The sequence below is a fragment of the Sesamum indicum genome, linkage group LG8, assembly GCF_026168435.1.
Source record: "Sesamum indicum cultivar Baizhima isolate 11 linkage group LG8, ASM2616843v1, whole genome shotgun sequence".
Classification (NCBI taxonomy): Eukaryota; Viridiplantae; Streptophyta; class Magnoliopsida; order Lamiales; family Pedaliaceae; genus Sesamum; species Sesamum indicum.
The window spans coordinates 30450276-30474028 of NC_142664.1; the positions used below are offsets into that span (position 1 = coordinate 30450276).

General features: G+C 37.6%; 6 protein-coding genes across 11 annotated transcripts; 2 read left to right on the forward strand and 4 right to left on the reverse strand.

The window, feature by feature from the left end:
• Positions 1-336: 336 nt before the first annotated feature.
• On the forward strand, positions 337-1984 carry LOC105169599 (uncharacterized). Its single transcript, XM_011090024.3, has 2 exons — positions 337-1124; positions 1439-1984. Exons 1-2 carry the CDS (start codon positions 694-696, stop codon positions 1773-1775), a joined length of 768 nt encoding a protein of 255 aa, XP_011088326.1. The 5' UTR covers positions 337-693; the 3' UTR covers positions 1776-1984.
• Positions 1985-2833: 849 nt separating this feature from the next.
• LOC105169903 (uncharacterized) lies at positions 2834-3328 on the forward strand. Its single transcript, XM_011090456.3, has one exon. The coding sequence runs from the start codon at positions 2834-2836 to the stop codon at positions 3326-3328; it is 495 nt and encodes a 164-aa protein (XP_011088758.1).
• An 890-nt stretch (positions 3329-4218) lies between these two features.
• LOC105169904 (anaerobic nitrite reductase MHB1-like) lies at positions 4219-5067 on the reverse strand. Its single transcript, XM_020696259.2, has 3 exons — positions 4886-5067; positions 4684-4798; positions 4219-4601 (listed from the first exon to the last, which is right to left on the reverse strand). The coding sequence occupies exons 1-3, from the start codon at positions 5020-5022 to the stop codon at positions 4356-4358; spliced, it is 498 nt and encodes a 165-aa protein (XP_020551918.1). The 5' UTR covers positions 5023-5067; the 3' UTR covers positions 4219-4355.
• A 1422-nt stretch (positions 5068-6489) lies between these two features.
• On the reverse strand, positions 6490-9488 carry PDV2 (plastid division2). Its single transcript, XM_020696258.2, has 2 exons — positions 8916-9488; positions 6490-7391 (listed from the first exon to the last, which is right to left on the reverse strand). The coding sequence occupies exons 1-2, from the start codon at positions 9153-9155 to the stop codon at positions 6732-6734; spliced, it is 900 nt and encodes a 299-aa protein (XP_020551917.1). The 5' UTR covers positions 9156-9488; the 3' UTR covers positions 6490-6731.
• A 782-nt stretch (positions 9489-10270) lies between these two features.
• Positions 10271-15056, reverse strand: LOC105169600 (ternary complex factor MIP1 leucine-zipper protein). Of its 5 annotated transcripts, none has more exons than XM_088883384.1 (11): positions 15041-15056; positions 14160-14623; positions 13844-14046; positions 13490-13603; positions 12904-13344; positions 12072-12469; positions 11666-11765; positions 11517-11576; positions 11318-11404; positions 11089-11217; positions 10271-10996 (listed from the first exon to the last, which is right to left on the reverse strand). In XM_088883384.1, exons 3-11 carry the CDS (start codon positions 13919-13921, stop codon positions 10694-10696), a joined length of 1710 nt encoding a protein of 569 aa, XP_088739510.1. In that variant the 5' UTR covers positions 13922-14046; positions 14160-14623; positions 15041-15056; the 3' UTR covers positions 10271-10693. The 5 variants fall into 5 exon arrangements, with proteins under 5 accessions (XP_088739510.1, XP_088739509.1, XP_020551916.1 ...); XM_088883383.1 differs by lacking the exon at positions 15041-15056 and adding an exon at positions 14773-15015; XM_020696257.2 differs by lacking the exon at positions 15041-15056 and adding an exon at positions 14761-15015 and having other exon boundaries at positions 14431-14623.
• A 4006-nt stretch (positions 15057-19062) lies between these two features.
• On the reverse strand, positions 19063-23664 carry LOC105169601 (putative E3 ubiquitin-protein ligase ARI1). 2 transcript variants are annotated; one of them, XM_011090030.3, is made up of 8 exons: positions 23260-23664; positions 22756-22788; positions 22178-22457; positions 21436-21916; positions 20467-21015; positions 20237-20397; positions 19965-20017; positions 19535-19676 (listed from the first exon to the last, which is right to left on the reverse strand). In XM_011090030.3, the coding sequence occupies exons 1-7, from the start codon at positions 23401-23403 to the stop codon at positions 19992-19994; spliced, it is 1674 nt and encodes a 557-aa protein (XP_011088332.1). In that variant the 5' UTR covers positions 23404-23664; the 3' UTR covers positions 19535-19676; positions 19965-19991. The 2 variants fall into 2 exon arrangements, with proteins under 2 accessions (XP_011088331.1, XP_011088332.1); XM_011090029.3 differs by lacking the exon at positions 19965-20017 and having other exon boundaries at positions 19063-19676; positions 23260-23661.
• Positions 23665-23753: the final 89 nt, after the last annotated feature.

Consider the following 23753-nt stretch of genomic DNA (forward strand, 5'->3'; position numbering starts at 1 on the left):
TTGACCAGGGAATAAGTTCCTTCTTGCCACCTTGGACTCCACGACAATAATAATGATGGATAGATAGATAGAGCTTAAAATTTGTTCTTTGTAATATATGCCAACCGTATAGGTTTAGTTGACTGTGATGTCAAATATGCTGCTACTTGTTCTTGATAATGATAACAATATGAGTTAGTAATTAATTAAGTCCCAGGATGTTCTCATTTATAATTCAACTTCCCACAAATTCTTATTCTTTCTCAATCCACATATATATCCTTCCTAAATAATCTCATTGAATCCTCCTATAAATTCTTGTTCTGCACTTTTCAGCATCGACATAATCTCAATTTGGCTACGTACAATTTTCAAGTAAGATTCTATATGTATTTTTATGTATGTGTGGGGGTGTGTATGTTAATTGGTATAAAAGCCTTTTATGTATTTTGAGAAATCATATATATATAAAGTGAAAAATTCTCATATTCTAATGCGGGTTTGAAGTTGAAGACGTACGTACAAGTTACAACCACCACCAACACAGATATGTATATCTCTCTTAAGTAGCATAAATCCTCCATTCTTCCTCAATTGCTTCAACTTGAAGCCTCTAACAACCTTAAATTACTCGACCACATCTTATGATTTTCTCCTCCCATCCCCTAAACAAATCTCTTACCCAACCACAGCTCTCCTCTAATTCCCTGCACCATGAAATACAATGAAATCTCCCACTTCAGCCACCCACACCACAACCTCAAGTTCGAGTACTCCGAGGCGCCCTTCAAGTGCGACGGATGCAAGGAAGCCGGCATCGGTTCCCGCTACAAGTGCTGCGGAGGAGGAGGAGGAGGATACGGCGGCGGAGCCGGCAACTTTGACTTGCACACGCATTGCGCGATGCCGTCCCCGTCCATCGTGCATCCTTTCTACACCAAATGCTCGTTCCAGTTCCTGAGCAGGGCGCCGGGACAGGTGGCGCGGTACTGCAACGCGTGCGAGAAGGACGTGGCGGGGTTCGTGTACCACTGCAAGTCGTGTGGGTTTGATCTGCACCCATGCTGCGCTAAGCTGCCGATGGTGCTGGATGATGGCGAAATCAAGTTGTACTTGTACAAGAAAGTTAGCGCCCCATGTCACAGGCATATATACTTCAACTCCTCCATCTCTACCCATCTCTTCAACGTATATATATAACTTCAAATTAAAGATTTTAATTCGAAAATGTGCTCATATTGAGTTAGAAAAATATTGGTATATATAAATATTAAGTACTTAATTAATTTATTCTTTTATTTTGTAAATAAACACAAATTATTTATATACGCATGTACGTAGTTTAACAAGAGTGATAAATATATGATGTGCCGAGTAGAATAATAATTGCAAAGTTTCTACCACAGAAATTCTATTAAAATGTTTCTTTAAAAATAAAAATGGAAGTTATTGGTGGTAGGTGCGGGAGAAAGGGGAGGAGCTGGAGCTACAGATCGTCTTGCAAGAAGTACAACCTACACGTGGCGTGCGTGAAGGAGATGCTGGTGGACAGCTGGCACGAAATCTACTACGGTGGACGGGTGGGGAATAGCTACTCCAGCAGCAGGAAATTGGAAACGAGGATCCCCAGCTTGAGGGCTACACTGCAGACTCACAATCACAAGAAGAGCAGCAAAGGGAAAGCCCAGAAATGCTGCGAGGTGGCTGGTTTGGCCTTGCAGTTCGTCATATCCGCTGTTCTAGGGGATCCCACCACCCTTATTGCTGCTCTCGTTGGTACATTGATGTCCAAATAGTAGTACCGCATCTCCGCTACATACCCCCCATATTATATGATGATCATCATCCATCTCTAAATAATTATAATTAAGCTCAAAATAAATTTAACAACTTTAATTATAAGATTATGACTAATTAAGTAAGGATGTAAGTATATATATATATATACGTCTCTTAATTTCCTTAATTATATATATGATCCTTGCTCAGAGATTTGTGGGACCAATCCATCTTCATTTCACTATCTTTGAATCATTAAGGGTATAAGTAATCGTCGCTCAACGTGTTCCATCATTACTCATCAATTAATCATTGATTATAGAGATGAAGACTATAAAATTCTCGTACCTACTGTAGTTGATTCAAGAATCTTTCGTGACAGTATTATCAATTCATTATAAGATAATTAAAATCACGATTAATATTTAATCAAGAATCAAAGTTTGACATGCAGTGGCTAGCCACTATATATTATATATGTATGAGTGAATGAAAAACTCTAATTCAATTGGGTTGATTAAATAACAATCAATTATACTTGCGCGATATGATTGATACATAATTTAAAACAAGTAATCAATTAAATATCGGTCATTAACATGAATTAAACCGTAGAGCAAATGTGGAAACAGTTGAAGTTGGTTCCAAGACTGGAGGAATTGAATTTGTGGGTGGTTTCCTTTTTCAATATGGGTGGACAACATATAATGATCATCAAGTTTCCTATCCAATTGACCGTTGATTTGATGTTCTAACAAAATATGATTGACGACTCTTATGTATGTAAGTCTTCAATCAAGAATTGGTCCTCCTAACTATAACAATTCCAAGAAAATATAAAAACGACAGCTAATTAAAACGACGCAGCAACAATGAAACCTTTGAATATTGCTGCATGCATACAACACCAGTCCTTTTTATTAAGTTTACAAAATTTCTACAATAATTGGATAAGGTTGCTGCGTGCGTGCGTGCGTGCTTAGTATTAATAATCAGATTCAAACCCCTTGATTTTGCTGCCATTCATACTTTGCTTGTGTTTTTATTTTTTCTAAAGTTTCTACCTAAAGTATATATGGGAAACTGTAGATCCTGCGATGGGTCTAGATCCACTACTGCTGTCACGGCCAAGCTAGTTCTCCTGGACGGACGGCTTCAAGAATTTTCGTGGCCCGTTAAGGTTTCACTTGCGCTGCAGCAGAATCCGGATTGCTTCATATGCAGCTCCGACGACATGGAATTCGACCAATTCGTGGGAGAGATGGGCGGAGATGAGGTGCTGCAGCCGGGGGAGGTCTACTTTGAGCTGCCGCTGCGGTGGAGGAACCAGCGGCTGCAGGCGGAGGATATGGCTGCGTTGGCTGTTAAAGCGAGTGTAGCCCTTTCTGGTGGTAGTCGTAGTAGGAATAAGGATGGGATGAGGAGGTGCGGTTGTTGTGCGTTGAGAAAGATTGAGCCTGTGGTGATGGTGTTTGGTGATCAGAAGGAGACGGCGGCGGCGGATGATGGCGGAGCTGGTGGTAATTGCAAGTTTGGTGGTGGCAAATTAAGTGCGATAAGTGAAGAGTGAAAAAGGAAAGTGGAAATTCTTAGAGTAAGTATAGTGCAAGTCTTGTATTAATATATAAAATAATACTATATCTTATACTCTTCATGTTAGAAATTAATTAGTAATTAGAATTTGATATTATGATAGAATTAAGGTAGAATCAGTGGAAATGTGTACAATTTTGTATAGCGCAAATCATCAGTGAATTGTTCTTTATATATATATATTTTCAGTTTATATTAAGTCCAATTTGGATGCTCAAATAATTACAACATTTTGTTGAGAATGAAATCTGGAAATATGGATGGAAGCATGATATATATGTATATAGATTATGTCCTCAAAATCAAATTATAATAATAGTGAGATAGAAATATGAATGAGTGTGGTATGGAGTGTGGGGGGCGATGAAGCAATTTCCTCAACACTTGCAAACCAACAAATCACATAACACCACCGCATTCACCTTTTCATTTTCCCTTTCCCTTTCCCTTTCTTTTAGGAATTAATTATTCTTTAGTTTCCTTAATTACATATGGTGTTGCCCAAATTTGAAATAAAGGATTTCTGGCTCTTTCTCTTTCTTGCTTCACTCTTCACCTTCACCTCCAATTATTATTTATTATTATCAACTTGCACCAATCTGATTTCTACATATGAAAATATACATATATATTGCTTCTTTTTTTTTAAAAAAAATTGTATACTCTCTCTCTCTCTCTCCAGGACTTGTGTGCCCTGGCCATCAAAGCTAGTACAGTAATGAATCAACAGGAGATTGATGAGGTCTCAGCAGTGGAGGTGGAAGGAGAGTTGTCCTACACCACTCTACAGCCAAATTGATTACCCATTACCAATTCCCAATAAAAAACTAACTACAAAGTATTTTTGAAAAGCAATCGCAATAAAAATATTGAAAAACAGATTTTTATTTATTGGAAAATACTTTTACTGAAATGAATACAGAGGAGAGTAGGGAATGAGACAGAAAACGAAAACATAAGATTACAACACACTCAAAGCCAATGAAAAATGAAATGATTATGTTTCATTTCATATGAGTCTTGATAGCAGCAACCAAATGATGATAAGCAACACTCCACGCCCTCTTCATCTCCGGCGTCCACATTTCCCCGACTGCCTCTTTTATGGTCTCCAAGAGCGCATATTTGGTGACCTCGAAGTGCTCATCCACCACCCCGTATTTCAAGTGCACCCCCCCTAATTTCTTCAAACTCGATTCTCTAATCACCACTTCTCCTGATCTCCGGAGCTCAACTGCAGCTTCACATGTCTGTACTACGTACCATTCATTCATCAATATCATCTTCTTTATACATCAATCACATGCAATCCACAATCATAACTCAACTCACCATCACAAAAACAGACTTGGCATGTGCCTTAAGCTTTGCATTCTGCTCCAGTGCCACGTTTGATTCTCGCAGAAATGAAAACATCTTCTGGGCCGACGGCGCTATCTCGAATATCCTGATCATCATCATCTAATTATATATTAATGGGATAACAAATAGAGAGATGATCACAATGAAGTAGTGGATATATTATTATAATTACTTGAGGAAAAATTTGAGGCCCCATTCCCCAGCATCCTTCTTCATCAAGTTCCATGACTTGCTCACCAGACCTTCTTCTTCTTCTGTAAACCAACTCTCTCCTCCTTCCACCTTCAATATTTCAACACTACTCATCATTACTTTGGAAGATGTTTGTGAAGATGATGAATATGGAATACTTCATCAGTTATACATATATATATATATATAATTAAGTGACCCTTCATAATACTGGAAAGCCACAGTAGTCGTACAAAATTATTTTGATTCGGAGAAGATGAATGGACTCATTGAAGAGCAAGTGTGATAAACCAGGGGCTGCGTGCGACGGCGGCTGAACATGGTTTTACGTACGTGCTGCCTCTGCCTGCCGTTGACTGCAAACCCCATTTCATTATCTATCTAATATTCACTCTACTCTAAACTAATACTATTTGCAGGATGCATGTCAATTTTGATTTTGTCTCCGCCCCCACCTCAATATTCCACCACCAACCCCGAGATTTCACACCTAATAAAACCCTTGCTATTTTTTTAACCAAAACTAATTAAATAAAAATTTATATTTATTTTCAATTCACCTTTAAATTTATTATATGTCAAATAAATATTTTCATATAAAGATAAATAAAAATAGTTTGATCAGAAAAAAAATTATTTGAGTCACAATAAATCAGTAAGAAGTCAAATAAAGGTAAATATGTAATGCTACAATATGAAAATGATTTGAAATATGTTAGTTTGATGAATCACAGAACAATGGTAAATACAAAATAATGCTATTCTTTTTCCTTCTTTCTCCTCTTCAGCTTAAATATTGGTTAGGAAAACTGTAACCCGTTGCTGCTTTGATGGAGGACTTGAATTTGCGTTGTGTAATTGTTACGTTGTCTTCTTGAACCTCAATTGTTTTTGGGCTCTATTAATTGAAACGAATTACACTATTTCATAATGGAAACCACAATTTAATTATAGAAAATATAGTCTAATATTTGATTGTATAATTTGTCATATCAATATGATTTTTTTCCTTTTTTTTTCTGTTAATTTTGATTGATGAATGAATCTATAATTTGACAGAAATAAATGTCAGAGGTATTAGATGTAATTTTTCATATCACAAGGAGTCAATTATGGAAGGATGGTGTAATAATCTCAAATAAAAATAACTATGAGATATTAAATAAGATTACAAAATTAAGTTTAGGATATTGAAATATAAATCTTACCCACCACCCTAAAAGGAAACAATTAGTAAAAGAGAAGAAAATGTATTTGTATCTATATCAATATAAAAATGAAATGTCTTTTTTACTCATGAATGGTTATTTGTAACAAGACCATACTATATTCTTTTATTCTGTCAATAATAACTCTAAGTTATTTTCTTATTTATTTTTAAAAAAAATTGATTTATTGATTATATATTTTATCTTTATTTATAATATATTTTAAAAATATAAAAAAATATTTGTTATATGCAAGTGTGGCAGATGTAACATGTTTTTACTGGTGATTCAAACCACCAAAGAGAGGCAGAGAGCTTAAAGGAAAGCGTATATACTAAAGAGAAAAAGAAGATGGCGGAGAAATAATGCAAGTGAATTTAGACATAGAAAAGCCCTTCAGTTTTCCCTGGTTTCTGTGAAGTCTGTGGTTTCTCACAGATGCTTGCATTTGCTGTTGTCCCATTACTTGCACAAAGATGAGGACAATTACTACATCATCAGAACGATAGACTTTCAGAACGTATGTCAAAAAGAGATGGGAATATACAAAAAAGACACAAATGAATACTCCTACAATTCTTTTTCTCTTTTTCAGGTTAAGTCTGAACAAATTTCATTTCAACCACAACCGTAGCTCACATCAGGAGTAGCAACAACCGACTCAAATGGAATTTCGACTCTCTCTTTCACGACGCACCGGATTTCGCCATTTTCCTTCACAGGGACCTTCCCTGCTGGACACTCAACAGTAGCTCCCTTCTCATTATTCCGTTGCAGCTGAAATAAGTCTGGTAGCTTCAACTGATTATCCCTTTTTCTCAGCCTTGGCTCAAAACCAGCCAAACTCAAGATCGTCACCACCCCGGCTATGGTCACAGCTGCCTTAGCGGCCGTGCTTATCAAGACTTTTACCCGTTGAAATGGGCTCGATGGTCCAGATTGTCTATGGCTAGTCTCCGACTTGTGGAGATCCTTCGGAACATCGAGGAGATTTTTTAAGCCACCAGCTATCGCCCCGTTTTGATGAAATTTGCGAGTGGAAGTGAAGTTTGAGAGATAGCCATTGTCTGAGACAACAGACTGAAGAGGTCGACTTGGGTATGGGGGAAGGAGGAGATCGTTGCTGTCCTCTGTTTCACCAGCAAAAGCAATGGCCTCGTGTATGACTTCCAAGTCCTTGCCTTTGTATTCCTTCAGCTCTTTCAGCAACTTTTTTTGGCTGTATTCAATCTCAGCCAAGGCTGCTTCTTTTTCATACCATTGCTGCTGTTGCAGTGCCTAATGAGGGAAATAGGACGGGAGGTGTATATTAGGAGCTTCAACCTCATATTCGGAAAAATAAACAAACAAAAATGAAGTCACAGTTCATGGGTGCAGGTTCAGAGAAACTGATAAGCGAACATCTATTAAGTATTTAATGTGAATTAGAGGGCATAAACTTAGTCGATACTTAGCTGGAAATGTTATACTCCAGCTTATATGCTGACGGCAACTTAGAGTGCAGTTCAAAAATCAGATGTCATTTGGACTTGATGAATATAGTGTAAATTTTCAGAAAGACAAACCCCTAAGATGCTTTACTCTTTCAGTGTTGGACAGTGGGGAGTATAAAACACCTGAATGTGGACAATGAGCTTAAGCTAGTCTGCACAATTTTACTCCCTATGAAGCGAAAGTAGATTTGATCCTGATTGGAAAGACATGTAAATCAATAGAATCCAGCAGCTCCCATCAGGAACATCTTTCAAGAAGTGTGGAACTATAAGCTTTCTGAGGCAGCTCCTCTCAAAACAGACCTCAGCTTAAGCTCAAACATGAAACCAAAATCCTCAGAGATGGTAGACTCAAAAGTTCCAAAGTAGGCTTGTGAATTTGATACTTATATAATGATATTCAACCATATAAACATAATATGGCAGTTAGTTCTTTTAAGTATTTGATTAATTACTATCTATTTTCAACATAAAGCCAAACAATCATATCAAATGGTGGCTATCAAGCTTCATCTAGCCAGATGCTGTACTCGGCCCCCGGTATGTTATACACTTTACTTGACTTTAAGCTTCAGCCCGTAAAGTTTCTACCTACTCCTATTAGGCTAGCTTTTCACTACTTTATCAGATTATCTTTGTCGACAAGAATCATACATATAGGATCCTCATTGCCTATCTTGATTAATTGGCATGTTCCACAGCAAATCTTTAGAGTAATCCCAGAGGTCATTCTAAATCCAAAGACCTTCACAGTATACAGAATTTCCATTGACAGGCCAGCATGAATGGACAATGGCCGGTTCTATTAACTTCTAAAGTCAATGATTGGTGCGCAGCCTCAATAATAAACTACAACCAATTCTCATTTTACTGGCAGGCAGCACCAGAATCCCCCATGTCTCTGGCCAACATATTTTGGACATACAACAGAAAATTGCATAGTCTGTCTAAAACTTGCACCAGACTAGACGACGTTCACAGGAACAGTTGTTCAACCAATCAGGCATTCGAAACAGGAAGAATTGGGCGACCGTAGTAAGAAATTCAGCTTGAAACAAACAGAGAGCAGGCAATTTTCCAAAGAAAACAAAAAGAAGCGCTAACATTCTCAGAGTTTTCAAGAAACCAGCCATTGTTTAAATCTTAAAATAGTCAGCCATATCTAGTTCATTCAACAACAAAATCCCATCTAAACAACTAAAAAACTCCAAATCTAAGAACTTCCCATAACATAAAACCCTTAAATTAACATGGCAAAACATCAAACTGGAAAACCAATTTTAAAAAGGAAATTTGAGAAGAAAAGGACCTGTAGAGAAGACAGCTGGCCCTCGAGGGATTCAAGGGCATCTCTAATATTGAGAAGACTCTCTGCTTCTTCCTCAGTATCATCTTGATTTTCTGCATCTGGGCTTGCTTCAAATTCTTTCGACTCACTCTCTTTACCTTCTTTCTCTACATTAGGAGCTGTTTTGTGAATGCAGTTAACAATCTTGGACCTTAACTCTGAGGTCTTAGCCAAAACCAACCCTATTCTATCTTCATCCATTCTAAGAAGAAAGCGCTTTTCTGTTCTCGAATTTACCTCTCAGTGCGTGAGGGTTGTGCTGTGTGTGAGGTGAAATTTTTTTATGTTTGTGGCCGGGGTGGGAAGAAGGTTCGAAAGCAGCAACCAAAGACGGTTGCGAGAAGCGCCAAAATAAGTCTGACCAGGATCAAGGAATTGTGGTTTAAATTAGGAGTAGAAAAACTTTTTAGCTGCAGGCAGCCTCAGATTTGGTGCCTGTGCCGAAAGGGCAAAATCTTGTCTTTCTTTCTTTCAAAATGACTATTAAAATTTACAAGAAGAAGAAGAAGAAAATTTCATGTGTCTGTGGTTGGAAGTCAACTATTAGGGTTACACACTGACCAAACTTGCAGGAAAGGCCAAAAATCAAATTATCAATCAAAAAAAGAAAAAGACACAACAGTGTGCATATTTTTCTTTGTTATTTTGATTTTTTTTCTTTTTTCTTTTGATTTTATTAAAAATTATGGTTCTTTTTTTAATACTCGAGTGTCCAATACACATACTGAATTGTTAAATGAAAGACTGAAAAATCTCGTACCCGAATTATTGAATTGTTCCCGTTGGTTCAAAGTTAAGGCTTGTTGCTAGTTTATTTTAATAAATATTGGTTTAATTATTTTAATCAAAGATAATAGTCCAAACCGAAAATTTGTAAGTGAAATTTTTGGTGAACAAATGAAACACATATTTGTTATCTACTCAAGATTTAAACCATTACTTGGGAGCGAATAATAGATGGGCATTTAATGAATGTGATTACATTAATGGGAAGGCAAAATGTTTGATAAATTCAAGGCATTTCATCAATGCACACTATAAGGGACTTTGGCTAAATCCAGATCAGCTGATTATGTTATATACGTATCAATTTCTGGAATTTCTTAAATTTGTGAAGGTTTTAATGTTTCCTGATGGGGACGAAATAGGGGATGATGCAGTGGGCTAGCCTGAAAAGAAAAGGAGGTTACTATTATTAAACAACTTTTTGTGTGTATTTGGTCGTCTCTTATGTAATTTGCTTCATCATCAGATATGTTAGACATTTCTGGTTTAAACTCTGGGGACTACAAGCCTGAAGATTGTGGCACAGTAAGGAACAAAATCGCACTTGGTTGTAGGCACTTCTATGTAACATTGTAATTAGTACACGAAATAAACTTCACTCAGAGGGGCGGGGCCGCTGTCCCCTGGCCGCAGAACATTCATCAACGTGATTCAGTGCATATGAAGCAGTTTTTGGAATGACAGTTGAATCACCTACATGCCTTATTCTGCAGATAAATTCTCAGGTGACTTCATCGACACTTCTCATATGATTGATGTAACTTAACTGGATGTTCCTCAGCTGGGATTTAGTGTCCAAATGCTTTGTAAGGACTCATGATTCATCTGTCATTCAAAGCTGTCAAGAATCAAGGACTTATGACATGAAAAGAATTTCATGAAACTGAGGATCGCGTTTTAAGTCTGCACGGACGCCTATCAGCTTGGGCCAATTGCTAGCTCATGCATGTGCCTCAGCTGACTAGTTCATTTGAGAGTAGGAAACGGAAGGTGAAGTTGTGAGGGATCCACTCCAACTTTTTCCAGAATTTTCCTTGCTGAGGCTGGTGAAAATTGTTTTTCATGGAGTCGGGCATTGATTGCTCAAGCATTTCTGCTACACCTGATGGAGATAAGCCTGTCTCCTTTATGAAATATTCGACATTCTTCGGTATGAGTAATCTTTGTTCTTTATGTAACTTTATATTCATTTGAATGTACTCTTCTTTTGCCATTTCTAGCTCCTGGAACACTTTTTTGGGAGTATATGACCGGACCTGCAGAAAATTAGGACGGAATGTCGTTAACGGAAGTCGGAAGTACCGAGTTATGGTACTCTTTGTTTGCAGCAGAAGAAATGGCGGCTTACTGCTGGATCTGATTGGCACCCTGAACAAAGGGCGAAATGTAATCGAGGCTCTGGGTGCTTTACTGCATATGCCTTCCGAGGGTCTCCAGCTTTAAACTTTGTCTTGGGGAAGAACAATGAGTGCAGCCACTATAAGCAAGGAATTGAGGCCCATTACCCCATGAAAAAGAATCAGTCTTTTTACGAAGAGGAGCAACTGGATATGATCAAATAGCTGAGCAGCAAATACCTGAGTTGGACGAGGCAACCGGCATCCTAGAATAGAACTCTGAATTGTGTCCACATTTACCGTATGGCCTCCAATGTTGTATGCGGCCTGGATCAAGCAAATTTTCTTTTGTATTAGCTGAAGAGGAACACTTGGAGCACAGATCAGTAGAAAAGTGGAGCCAGAGAACTTGAAGATTAAGAACATGGAGTTTCAGTACCTTCAGGGCTAATGAGATCCTCTTCAAATTTCCTCGTGGGATTCCGTAAACCAGAAATGCCTGTACGTTGCATAAATGCTTGCACTTGATTTCTGCCTTGTAACATATAATAACTTTGAAGAAAGCGGAGAATAGATATGAACTCTTACATGCATTACTAGTGCATTGTGAACATTAATCCAGAATGCCAATTTCTCTTCATGCTTTAATTTCCCTGGATCAACTTGCGCCAACCTAGAAATAAGAGATCTGAAAGAGTAGCAATCATGTCAACAAGAACCAACACACCTGAGACGGACTCCTCAAACTGAGACATTTGATGCACAGAAAATGTTTTTTTCAAAAGGTAATCCTCAACACTTTTGAATTATGACACAAACCAGAAGTACAACTCTCAAATATCAATGCAGCTGCCAAGTTATTCCTGTCAAGCTTCATGTACATTTAGGATTAGAACTTATGATGAGTCAAAAAGGTGAACTTTATATCGACAAACAATTTGTGTTTGATGACTAGACATTCACTGCCACAGTAAAACTAAAAGGTCTAGGGTACCTGTAACTTTGTAGCAAGTCTTGAACAGCATGTAGCCTCGTGGAATCTCTACAGATGCCTTGTACCTCAACCATTGTGAAGAAAGTTCCAGAAAATTCTTTTGATGCGTCAACATGGAAAGGGTTGTTAAGCCATGAATAGAAAGACAAATTTTCTTCACTTGACAGGCCGGGGATATCATGATGTCTTCTTGGGGAAAATTTACTTGGTGGTGATGAGTGTGAAGTAGAATTGAGACCTCGAGCAAACAGAGGAGGGTCAGACAGATGACAATATATGGTCGATATGCATTTGATCATCTCCTCCGAAAGCCAGTTGGGTGTTTCCCGAACACGATCAGGGAAACTAGAACCAAGATTCTCTGCCAGATTAGCATCAGATGTACAGTCCTGTATCCGCTGGTGAAATTACAGAACGTATGATACATCAGTGGCAATTCTTTCACTAAATTTCACCCATGAATTCAATTTAACTCCTACACTTTCCTATCTCAATAAATGTCCCCAGTAACAGAACATTTAATGAGGAATCTAACATAAATCAAAGAAATATCAGCTTTATTAGACCAAGGAAGATCTTTATCTTTACATTTTTTGTCAGAATAACTAATCAAACAAGGAAGTACCACTTATTGCTGAATATGACTGAGAAGATAAGAAAGCAATTCCAATTAAATAGATCTGAGCATCCATCAATTATATCAGCTTAAAGTCCTTGAAGAGGTGATACTGGGTTAGACATAAATAAATTGGGACCAAAAAGTATCTTAGTTAGGCTTTATTGTCGCTAGAATATTATACGAACTTCTGGTTCATGTTAATTAAGATAATACCTCCAGCATTGATAAAGGTAGAGAATGATATGCATCTACAGCTTCAGCCACAGCTTCGAATGGAGGTGAAGTTCTGAAGGAACAAGCTGAACGGTGAGATAGTGATGACTGGCTTCTGTCTATACCTGTGTCAATCAGTGTTTCTGCTCCCATAATGTCGTTGCATTTTGTAGAAAACATGATCGCTGAATCATCATGTGGCACAACGGTACTACATCTAATGACTGAATTTTCGTTCACTGATTCTAAATTAGATTTGGCAACTTCCGAAGAAGACGTCTGATTATGAGTTTCAGCATTGGTTCTTGGTCTTTCATCTGCTGTAGGCAAAGTAGACAGCCTTTTGGCAAAACTTCTGCGGTACATCGATAGAAGATATTTCTCCAAATATATAACTTCCAACTCCAACATAGCAATATCTTTGATGAGATTCTCAACAGGCTGGACATATACGAATTCATGAGGAATGCTTTAGAGTAAGCAAAGTTACATACTTTTGTCTGTATAACTATGGAAATTATAATTTTAGGGGAAGTATTAAGCATAGAAACTGGGTAACTTTTACAAAAGAATAAAAACAGAAAACCTGAGAAAGTGATTTATATGCGGGATCATCCAAGAGAGGCTGGCAATTCATTGCTTTCTCTAGTGCAGACCGTACCACAGTTTGACCCTCTAGTTCTTTCTGAAGCTGCACGATCTAGAAGGGTGGAATGTAGCATCATAAAAAAACCATGTAAATAAATGTCAAAATCTGATCAATTTCTTTTTTGATTGAAGGTAATGTCGTGAGGTCTTTGGAGTGTTTTCTTCTGTCAATTATGCAACGTGTTTGTCACATTAGCAGGAGGATTTCTTCGCATCTTACAGAAATTTCAAATAAAAAAACTATGTCTGTAATACGTAAGAGAAAACTGGTACATAAACATTAGCAGTTTACCTCCTCTTTCAACAAACTTTGAGCCTTGCCTGGGGACAGTTGTCTCCTCTGAGGTTCAAAGTTCTTCAAGTGCCCCATACTCGTGTATTAACTTTTTAACTCCAAATGAGTAACAAAAACCTGATAAGTACTCCTTTTTCCGGTACAAAGATGTGGTGACAATCCTAATAGATGATTACAAACTTTACATCCTCAGTCCTTACCTGCGCAATCATTAAAACATCGGACAAAAGAAGCATTTAAGAAAAGAAAGGCCATTAAAACTTGTCATGGATGTAAAAAAGAGAAGTTACAAGTACAAAAGCAAAATATTAACTTTCAAAAAATCAAGTTACTGTTTCCTCAGTCATCTCGCGTGAGAGTTCCTAATTAGATTCAACAACATTTGTTCACGAACATGATTGAGATGATGATGAATAGAGAACTTTGGATACAAGCACCCGTCTGCTTTCTCTCTAATGAATCTATACTATTCTGAACATTCTCAATTCAAATTTTCTCCAATTAATGCCTTGGCCTACAGAAGAAGGACAAGCAGCAAATGGAATTTCAGGGCTGTGAAAAGGAAAGCAGGGGAAATGACATACCTCTCACAGAGCTTTTGGCTTGCACATTACTCGATCGGGTTTCAACTTAACGAAAAATTAAATGCATGAAGCAGATATGAATATTCGGTCGAGTATTAAAGCTCCAGGTATGTATTAATTCGGACCACTTGAGGGAAATCCTCTGTAAACAGCATTAAATGCAGCAAGCGGATAATCCAACAGAAAGTGACAACTGCGTAAACAGAAACAAAAACATGATATAAGAAAGCTCCAAACAACATTAATTTTGCGACAACAAAAACTCTTGTTGGATTCTCTGTTCTGGTAGAAGAGGGTACATGCAGGAATAGAGAAATTAAGACTACTCACTTATACACTCACACAGAGTCTTGGAAAACTGAACCAGCAACCTACTGGTCGTGATGACCAAATGCATTCAAAACTGATATATTCTCAAATTCAAACACCGAGGCACACCACACTCCACTTAGAAATTAAGTATATAGAAACTGTTACTTAAAATATTCAAGAAAACAGCATATTAAAAGAACTCAATAAACCGAAGTATTCAAAAAATATTTTCTTCTTTTGTAATAAAAAAATCCAAACCCGTCTTATTAGGCATCAGCTCTTAGCTATCTGAATATACCTCGAGAGTCGAGAGTGCTATATTAAATCACTTCTAAAATTTGTTTAGTTTCATGTCACATGGGTTATCAATAACTAAAACTTGATTAAGTTAAAATTATATGGCAATTAATTTTCATGTATAAAAAAAAATTATTTAGAAAGTCTTCATACCAATTTTCAGTGGAAAAGTATATATGTTACGATTTGAGTGCATCATGCATATTCATGCACACATGCGGGCAGTGGGGACGGACGTAAAATTGAAAGGATGCCTGTTTTTGTTTTGACTGGTCACTTTTGAAAGAAAGCCTTGCCACCTTTGTGTTGGCTTTATGCAATGTGGGGGGAGGCCTTTCCCTGCATCAAAAGAAGCAAATTCGTTGGGGGCTTTTGATTCATCAAAGTCGGACGAAAAGAGAGAATTGGGCATTTAATGCTTCACAATCACTTGGCCTAAACAAGACTAAGAAAACTGAGAAACACAGAGTAGCCTAGGACAATCTGCATATGCATGTATTATACAGCAGCAAAAAGCAGTAGCTAGCCAGTGACCATGAATTCGTTTTACCACCTCAGAGGGTAATTTTGGCTCATTTATCTCATATTATCATTAATGAAATATGTTGTTCATAAAGATAAGAGCCGGCCAAAATAAGGAGGTAAACTGAAGATTGACTAATGTATGTGAAGTTTAAGGGGAGTGGGGGGAGAAAATCTGAATCCATTGATTCCGTCCTGCCCTTTTTCTTTTCCGGGCTAAAGTGAACGCCTCCACTTTATCCCCCCTTCAGTTCTATCAAAGTAAAGATGCTAATCATGTAATCTGCCAACATTATCTAAAGACTGTTTCTTGTACCACCATATGGACAATGCAGTTTAGTTGTTAAATTCTTTCGCTGCCTCAAGTTCAAAATCAATTTCTAAGTCAAAGATAAGCATTACAAACAATGAAATCAATGATGCAAATGCATGGTAGCGAACAGTTGGGAAAAAGTTTTGGCATAAAATTGGCTTTAGCTCACCTCAAAAGGGCTGAAAGGTGAAGGTCAAAACAAAAAGCAAACAAGGAGTGAGAGATGACTGATTTTTCTTTTGTGCATTTTGCCAATGCATGGTCTAATTCATCTCTTACATGACATCTACAAAAATATGCACAAGTCACACACGACCCAAAAAGAGGCAGCATTTGTGAGTAACAGCTCAGCTAAAGTAACATAAAAAAGAAATGCGGCTTTTTTATGGGATTTGGTGCCATTTGCTTCTTCAGAAAAAGTTAATATTCCTACTAAAAGTTCACTATCTTTAAGATTATGCTGGGGATTGTCAAGATTTTACAAATCTTTAGAGAGCTTTCTCAAATTAGGTACATATCCTAAGAAGCTCGGAAATTAAAAGGGTTATATTCTTGTAAGTATAAAGGGGGGAAAGATTAAAAGAGAAAATGAAACAAAAGAAAACTAGTACAACTGCAGTTACAGTAAATTATATGTAAAACAAAAGTTACTCTAAATACATAAAATCAAACAAATTTGTCTGGAAAAAATTGTAGTAATTGTTGACTTATAGGTCTTGAATTTTGTTCAACATGAAATGCAGGAGTTAAGAAATTCATGCTATTTTGTCATTTGCTGGGGGGTTCCAACAACCTCTGTTTTTGCTTATGGGTTTACAGAAGTATACATAATTAATTGATTCTAGAGACCAACAGTCTTCTAGTAAGTCAATTATCACTTTCCCAAAGAATCTTACAAACATGCTAGTAGACCAATTAAAAACATAGATTGCATCGATTAGTTGCCAATTAATGGACTTAGTTATACAAACTCCCAGGTCATTGAAGTTGGTGAGAGAAAGACCTCACTTTTTCTTGAAAAGCAAAAGGAAAAATCATTGTTTGATGTCTGCAATTAATGTTTGGTTAATGAGAGATATAGTCTGGAACCTGTTGCCCAATAAAATTATCATTGAAGGGTCAAACATACACATAAATGATGTACATGGTTCAATGCTATCTCAAAACAATAAACAGGATATATGTCGTGATCGTTGGTAGAAATTTAGACATGCACATCTGTTTTCTAAACTTTCAAAGAACTAATAACAATTAAATACAAAACAAGTATAATAAGTTTCAAAAAGTTTAGCAAAAGTTCCCATTTTGACATCTCCAAAACTTTTGTAGACACGGATAGAAAGGGAAGAAAGATCAAGAATAAGCCATAGAGAGGCCAGAATAGCCTTTTAAAAATCTAAGCACATAGTGAATATGGTTTTTAATCAGATTTTGACAATCTCAATAGTCAGAGACATCTTTATCTAAATCAGCTTCTATTAAAGAAAAAGGCCAAGCAGAATCTTGACACCTAGATTACTGAGTAATGTTGCAGACAAGCCATATTACTCACTAAATTCAAGAGTTCTGTTTGGGATTAAAATACTCAGAAAAGACACCAAAGCGAACTTTCCAAAGGCACTCCAATGGGAAAAAAAGTCAAAGGCAAAGGAGGAATCTGCAAACCTGTTAGACCAGCATATGTATTTGCCTTAGGTTGGGTTCTTTATGCTATTTGTACTGCCTGGAAACTGCAATTGAATGACAAAAATTGAGGCACAATTTGCATGCATGAGACTCTGCAACTGAAAGCTAAGTTCATGAACCCAACCATAATATTTGCATTTCCAACTCATAAATACACACACTTATGCTTCAATTATTAATCTTTTTAGCAGAAATTCGAATAGAGATCGAGTTTGATCGGATCTGAACCAATTATATAACAAGTATAATGAGATCAATCACATGATAAGTAACACTTACACTGTAATTGGTTTGATTTGGACGAATTTGGGTGTAAATTTGCTTATGTTAGTTGCACCGGCACCATTAGCAAAGTTTCTTTCTTTAATGGAAATCGAAGGCCCAACTCTAAATCAACGAAGACCAGATTTGCTGTACCAAATATTTGAATAAGCCCAACACTTTTTATTCTGGAAGCCCATAAATAAACAGAAGATTTTGAAAATTAGTCCAGTGCCCTCACCTGCCTCTGTGTTCCCTCCCTGTCCCCCTCCGAGTGTTCTCACTCTCCGGCCGGGCAGTTCCTCCAAAACTTAATTTTCGGCACCATGGTAGGAAACTTATTCTCCAATCACAGCATCAACATTACCATCGTAAACCAGGATAAGGTCTTCATCGACGGTATTCAAATTACACTCTTGGCCCGTGGCTCGTCATAAACGGTCTCCAACGTTGCTTTTGAACCTCTATCTCTCCTCCATCATGTATGTTGAGCAAATGACGTCACTCTCCCTCAGCATGGCCGCTGTCGCTCTCTGTCATGAGGCCGATGTTAAAGGATGCCGTCATCCGCCTTCCGACCACTTGATACAGCATCATTCTCGCCGTACGTCGAGCTGTGGGAGTTGAAAGCAATAACTGTTTTGGCGCTCAATTAGACCTCAATCTTCTCCGCTGGGAGAAACGCGTACTTGTCATATTTCAAGTATCATGTAGGGACGGCGGAGATCGTGAGCTTGCAGTCGACTATGGACAGTGGAAATAACCTGGTAGTGCGGAACTTTCGGGCCATTGAAGATAAAAAATGTAAACGCCACCACCATCCGTCTGCATTGCAAGAGCAGAGTTTTGTTCCACAGAATCTCATGGCCATTTCCCGGTTACACATCGTTATCATCACTAGTAAATTAAGATCAAAGGTAGAATATGTTGGCAATAATCGGAACATCAGAGCCTGTCATGAGCAGCATTATTCGGTGTTGCACATCAAGATGATATTTAATTGAAATATAACTGTATATCAATCACATTAAATATATTATATTTATCCAATCGAATCGGGATTAAAATTTCTCTGGATGTTTGGATTTGGGAGCTTGAACCTCAAATGAACATTTGGATAATTCCAAAAGAATTAGGTCGTACAGTTCGCATCAGGTATTCACGTGCAATCCTGTACTAATTCCATCATTCTTTCATCCAATAATCCTATTTTCACGGGCATTTTGGCAGAAAGACAGAGATCAGTAGAGCTACCATTCATTACATATATAATATATATACCATAGAGAGAGAGAATCCAAATGGGTGGGCACTGCCACACGACAATACTAAACAACTTTGAGCGACCAGAATTTGCCCAATATCTAAAAAGCAAAACGAGAATCGGATCTACATATTGCATCCTATTACTCAATGTTATCCCAATCCTCCAGCTACTGTTTCTCCCTTATCAACATATTTCAGCATCAGAATGGACTCCACCAGATATACCCTATTATTCCCCAGTCCAAAACAAAAGACTATACATAGTTAAGCTAGTTTTCCGCTTCCATTACAACACTAATATAGTTGACAACCAAAATACGACAACACGGATCCTCCAAAGTCGAGGACAATATCTTTCCTCCAATAAATGCACTGGATTTATGTGCACTGTGCTGAGGGTTTAGGATGGCACCCCCACAGTTGGAAACGAGAGCGACTTCTTAGGTATTTGGTTGGTGAACCTCTGCAGGCAAGTTGAGATCAAACATACTGCCTGCAGAACTTCCTTTTCTAGGACGCTTCCTTGATAACTGTGTGCTCTCATCCGAAGTCCCGGAAGCCGATGCTTTTCCTATTTCTATCAGGTCTCCTACAAAATGTATGAGAAACGTCAACAGAGAGCCTGAGTACTCTTGCATTCTGCAAACTTTCACTAACAACTGACAATCAGTTCACGGCATTATTATAAATAATCAGGTTATAGTTTTTCATTAGCTTTAAGTCATTATCGATCTTTCAAACAAACATGTCTTACCAGGTAAGCCTAAGAAATGCACATGCCAAATGAAATTCTCTAGAAATTTCCATTCAGCTGCCACCAGATACATGAATAAGATATATATATATATATATGTATATAGGTTCAAATAGAACTTACACGAGTAGAATAAGCATTAGAAGGGCTTCACAAAGCACACTGAAAGTAACCCTCTGCAAGACAAATTTTTCAAATGCAAAATTGCCTTGCTATGCAAATTGAACAACAAACCAGAAATGGCATGTCAAGGAAAATCTAAGTGGATACGATTATGCCGATATGGAAGAACAAAAATAAAAAGGTTCCCAACCATTACCACACAAGATTCGTTATAAAATAATCATCCCCATGCTTATTCATAAAAATAAGAAGTCAAATTTCATCCACTTTACCAGTGGCCTGATTAGATATCTTCTGACATTTATTATTGCTGTTTGCTTGAGCACTCCAAGTCAGCTCCTCTGCCTTTGCAATGCCTTTTGACTGGTATGGAGCTATGATGTGAATTGTATATTGAAGTGAACCCAATAAGTCATTCTCGATACACTCATACCTGCAAGATTAGCTACAGTTTCAACTTCATTCACCTCAAAATTTAGGTCTCCAAGGACAACTCACTCACATTTTCTTGCAGAGGCTATCTGTGATTACAGAGAGATTAATAACTTGCATCCTTATTTGCATGATTTGTTCCTCAGAATACTCATCAAATGGCTCCTCAAGAAATTTGGATAGCTTCTCAACGTTTGACTCAAGCTGCTGCTGCTGGTCCTCAAACAAGTGCTGCTTTATTTCACTTTCCTTTTTGGTCATCTCATCCTTAAACAAGTCCTCTCCAAACATGTAGAATGCAAAAGGATATGAATACGAGAGAGCTCGTCTTGATCTGAAGAGCCGGCAGAGCCCATTTGTAATCCAGCTGAAGTCTCTTAACTTTGAGTCCCTTGCTTCCAAATGTGATACTTTTTCCTTTATGGTTTCCCTCAGTCTAGATTCCTGCTTAAAGGAGTCTGTATGAGCCTTATAGCGATTATGATAATGCATGTACCTATAGAGGTCTCGCTTTGCACGCTCAGCCTTCTTCTCACCATCTTCTTTATAACGGCCACAGCTATGATTAGCAATGTGTGACCAGGTATGATCTCGGCCTGTAGCTCCACCACATAGCCAACTAAAGCAGGAAAAGAATAGTCAAAATACAAAAAGAAAGTACAAAATAATTATCTTTAGGGGATGAAATATGACAAGAACAATAATACAAGAAGATAAGAATTGTTGATGGCATCATATACGCATAAAAGCAGATTCAATGAGAAATACAAATGATAATATCTGCAAGGACACTTTCCAATAACGAAGGATAATTATGGCGATGAGCATTTCATTCAAGTGATTCACAAGTCAAAAAGTACAAACACAAACGTCAAGAATTGTTGGAAGCAGAGGGGTCAATTACATAACTTAAAATGCACAGAGCATTCTATTAGGCATTAGATATAAAGAATGATGATTCAGTAATTTCCTCAAGCATGCATCTAAATATTCACTGAGCTACAGGAATGGGAAAAAGCAGCTGAGAAAGCAATTTTACCAAAATGCTTGCCCACATATGCAACTGACTAGGTTGCAACCACCATTCTTCTCGACTGGTTTGTGACACTTAGGACAAGGCTTTGTATGTACAGTAATCCAATTGACTGTCTCAGATTCATCACGACATTTCTTGGTCCACAGCTCCCACATCAAGCATGAACAAGGTGAATGGGCTTCTGATAAGCAACTGAAACAGAACTGTAAACCACAGGAACATTCTACCTCACAGAATTCATCATTTTCTACCCGTATTGCATTCCCGCAGTGGGGTATACTAGGACACCATTTAACCATTTTGTTATCTTCAATGTACGACTCAAGAAGAAATCGGTCAAATTTCTCTGCTAAATCAGGATGTCTTACACTAACTAGCTTCCTGATAATACCTTCATCACAGATAGCATTACATTTATGGGCCATACACCTGATCCTCTTGCTTTGCCCCTCATTTATTTTGACAACAAAATGCTCTGTCCAACCTGAAAATTAGGCAATATATAATTAACAAACAGTAAAGAGCTAAAGGAGTCCAGAACTGTGGTGCAAAACAGAAGTGAAACTATGAAAGTTCGAACCATGTGTGCCAAAAGACTCACCACAAAATGCAAAATAAACCAGAATGTAGTATTTTACAAGTACAATGTCATACAGAACATAGAGAACCTGCTATAGTATTCATGCCATTTCCATGGTCCAGTAAGGAAGTGGAAGCTTATCCAAATGAAGGAAAAGGTGCTTACAATTGTTGCAAAAGCAGTGTCCACAGTCCATTTTTGTCACATCCTTTGCAAGCACATCATCCATACAAATATTGCACATTAATGTAGAGGAAGATTCTGGTGGATCGAGGTCAACAAGTTCAATCACAGAAACACCTGCTTCAGAAAACATGCAAGATTTCCCCTTCTCAACATAAACGGCAATCAATTTCTCAACATCCCAACGGTAATGAATGAGAAGAGTTCTGGCATGGTGTTCTCTAACTGATAGCAATTCCATAACCCTACGCAAATCTTCTCTCTGCATAGATAACAAAACCCCTGCCTTCAGTCAAATACATGCAAGCTATTCTGCTCTTCTTATTTGGAGTTCCAATAGGTTTGAGAAAGAATACGAACATCATCTTACTTATTACACATAAGTTTTCGCGCTCTTAGTGGATGAAGAAATGTTGAAGGGCCTTTCTAGTACAATTTTAAAACAAACTAGCATAAACAGGCATACTAGGATATCTTAGCCAATTTCAAGGAAAAAATTGTTATCGGTGAAACTAGCAAACCAAATAAGAACTGGACAATGTAAGTACAAGCGAGCATACCTGAGCAGCCAACAGAGATTCTTTTGTGATTACCTGCAAAAAGAGCATAGACAACAACAAAAGAACAACAGATTAATAAACCAGAATAAAGGGTAAGGAGCAACTCCGCAAATTCAGTCCATGACAAAATAACTCCCTTACCACCTACTAAAGATGAATTAGATATAACAAAAACACAAAACTCCGTGTTTCTATAAATCTTCATACCCATGTAATAGCATAAGATGTACTAGACATAAGAACCATATACCGTGTCCAAAAACATAACAAAAAATCAGCAGTTTTAACCATGAAAAGCAAGGAAAACGAACAACATATACATTGTACAAAAAAACACCTTCAAATTTACCCAACAAAATTCGCATTGCTTCTCGACAAATTAATTCTATTTTAAAGCCGATACAATCAGCTCAAGAAAGCACAACTCCAAGAAAGAATTTGCAAGAACAGAACTCATTTACATGCATTCATATATACCACGTAAAGTTACTATTATGCACACACCTTGGAAGAAGGGGCTTTGGATGTGGCCCACTGAGCATCAGACTCTTCATTCTCGAGTCCGTCGAGCGATTCCGCTTCCCGATCGGATGGGTAGTAATCATCTTCCTCTTCGCTTCCGCCGCTTAAGTAATAATCATCCTCCATAACCCAATACTTATCTTGATCACTCTCTATACAGGAAAGTGCATGTATGTACAGATATTCGGAGAAAAAAATCAGCGTCTTCGATACAGAGACTGTGATCGGTTCCGGAAATGAGTCAGAGATAAATTTCCGGCAAAATTCTGCCGGCAATTGAAGAGAGAGAGAGGAAGAGTGAAAGTCGTGGGTTGTGAATTTTATTACAGGGTTTCTTTCTTTGCGGTGAGGGGAGAGCTTATTGGGAAACTTAGAGTGGTTTTTACGGCGTCGTTTGAAGAAGTGTGCCCCGGAAGGTTTTAGGCTTTTAGCCATACGACATCGTTCTAAAAACCCACGGTGGTTGACTCCTTCCC

What these genes read in the sequence shown, in the direction of transcription:
- LOC105169601 (XM_011090029.3), bottom strand. Translation starts at nt 23,403, where the DNA reads ATGGAGGATGATTATTACTTAAGCGGCGGAAGCGAAGAGGAAGATGAT. An exon ending in ACACTGCTTTTGCAACAATT is followed by an intron (nt 21,917 to 22,177) that starts GTAAGCACCTTT and finishes CCTAATTTTCAG; the next exon opens with GTTGGACAGAGCATTTTGTT. An exon ending in GATAGCCTCTGCAAGAAAAT is followed by an intron (nt 20,398 to 20,466) that starts GTGAGTGAGTTG and finishes CTAATCTTGCAG; the next exon opens with GTATGAGTGTATCGAGAATG.
- PDV2 (XM_020696258.2), bottom strand. Translation starts at nt 9,155, where the DNA reads ATGGATGAAGATAGAATAGGGTTGGTTTTGGCTAAGACCTCAGAGTTA. An exon ending in GCCAGCTGTCTTCTCTACAG is followed by an intron (nt 7,392 to 8,915) that starts GTCCTTTTCTTC and finishes TTCCCTCATTAG; the next exon opens with GCACTGCAACAGCAGCAATG.
- LOC105169600 (XM_088883384.1), bottom strand. Translation starts at nt 13,921, where the DNA reads ATGGGGCACTTGAAGAACTTTGAACCTCAGAGGAGACAACTGTCCCCA. An exon ending in GACTTGCTACAAAGTTACAG is followed by an intron (nt 11,766 to 12,071) that starts GTACCCTAGACC and finishes CTACTCTTTCAG; the next exon opens with ATCTCTTATTTCTAGGTTGG. An exon ending in ACAATGCACTAGTAATGCAT is followed by an intron (nt 11,577 to 11,665) that starts GTAAGAGTTCAT and finishes TGCAACGTACAG; the next exon opens with GCATTTCTGGTTTACGGAAT.
- LOC105169904 (XM_020696259.2), bottom strand. Translation starts at nt 5,022, where the DNA reads ATGATGAGTAGTGTTGAAATATTGAAGGTGGAAGGAGGAGAGAGTTGG. An exon ending in GGCCTCAAATTTTTCCTCAA is followed by an intron (nt 4,799 to 4,885) that starts GTAATTATAATA and finishes GATGATGATCAG; the next exon opens with GATATTCGAGATAGCGCCGT. An exon ending in CCAAGTCTGTTTTTGTGATG is followed by an intron (nt 4,602 to 4,683) that starts GTGAGTTGAGTT and finishes TACGTAGTACAG; the next exon opens with ACATGTGAAGCTGCAGTTGA.
- LOC105169903 (XM_011090456.3), top strand. Translation starts at nt 2,834, where the DNA reads ATGGGAAACTGTAGATCCTGCGATGGGTCTAGATCCACTACTGCTGTC.
- LOC105169599 (XM_011090024.3), top strand. Translation starts at nt 694, where the DNA reads ATGAAATACAATGAAATCTCCCACTTCAGCCACCCACACCACAACCTC. An exon ending in GTTAGCGCCCCATGTCACAG is followed by an intron (nt 1,125 to 1,438) that starts GCATATATACTT and finishes TATTGGTGGTAG; the next exon opens with GTGCGGGAGAAAGGGGAGGA.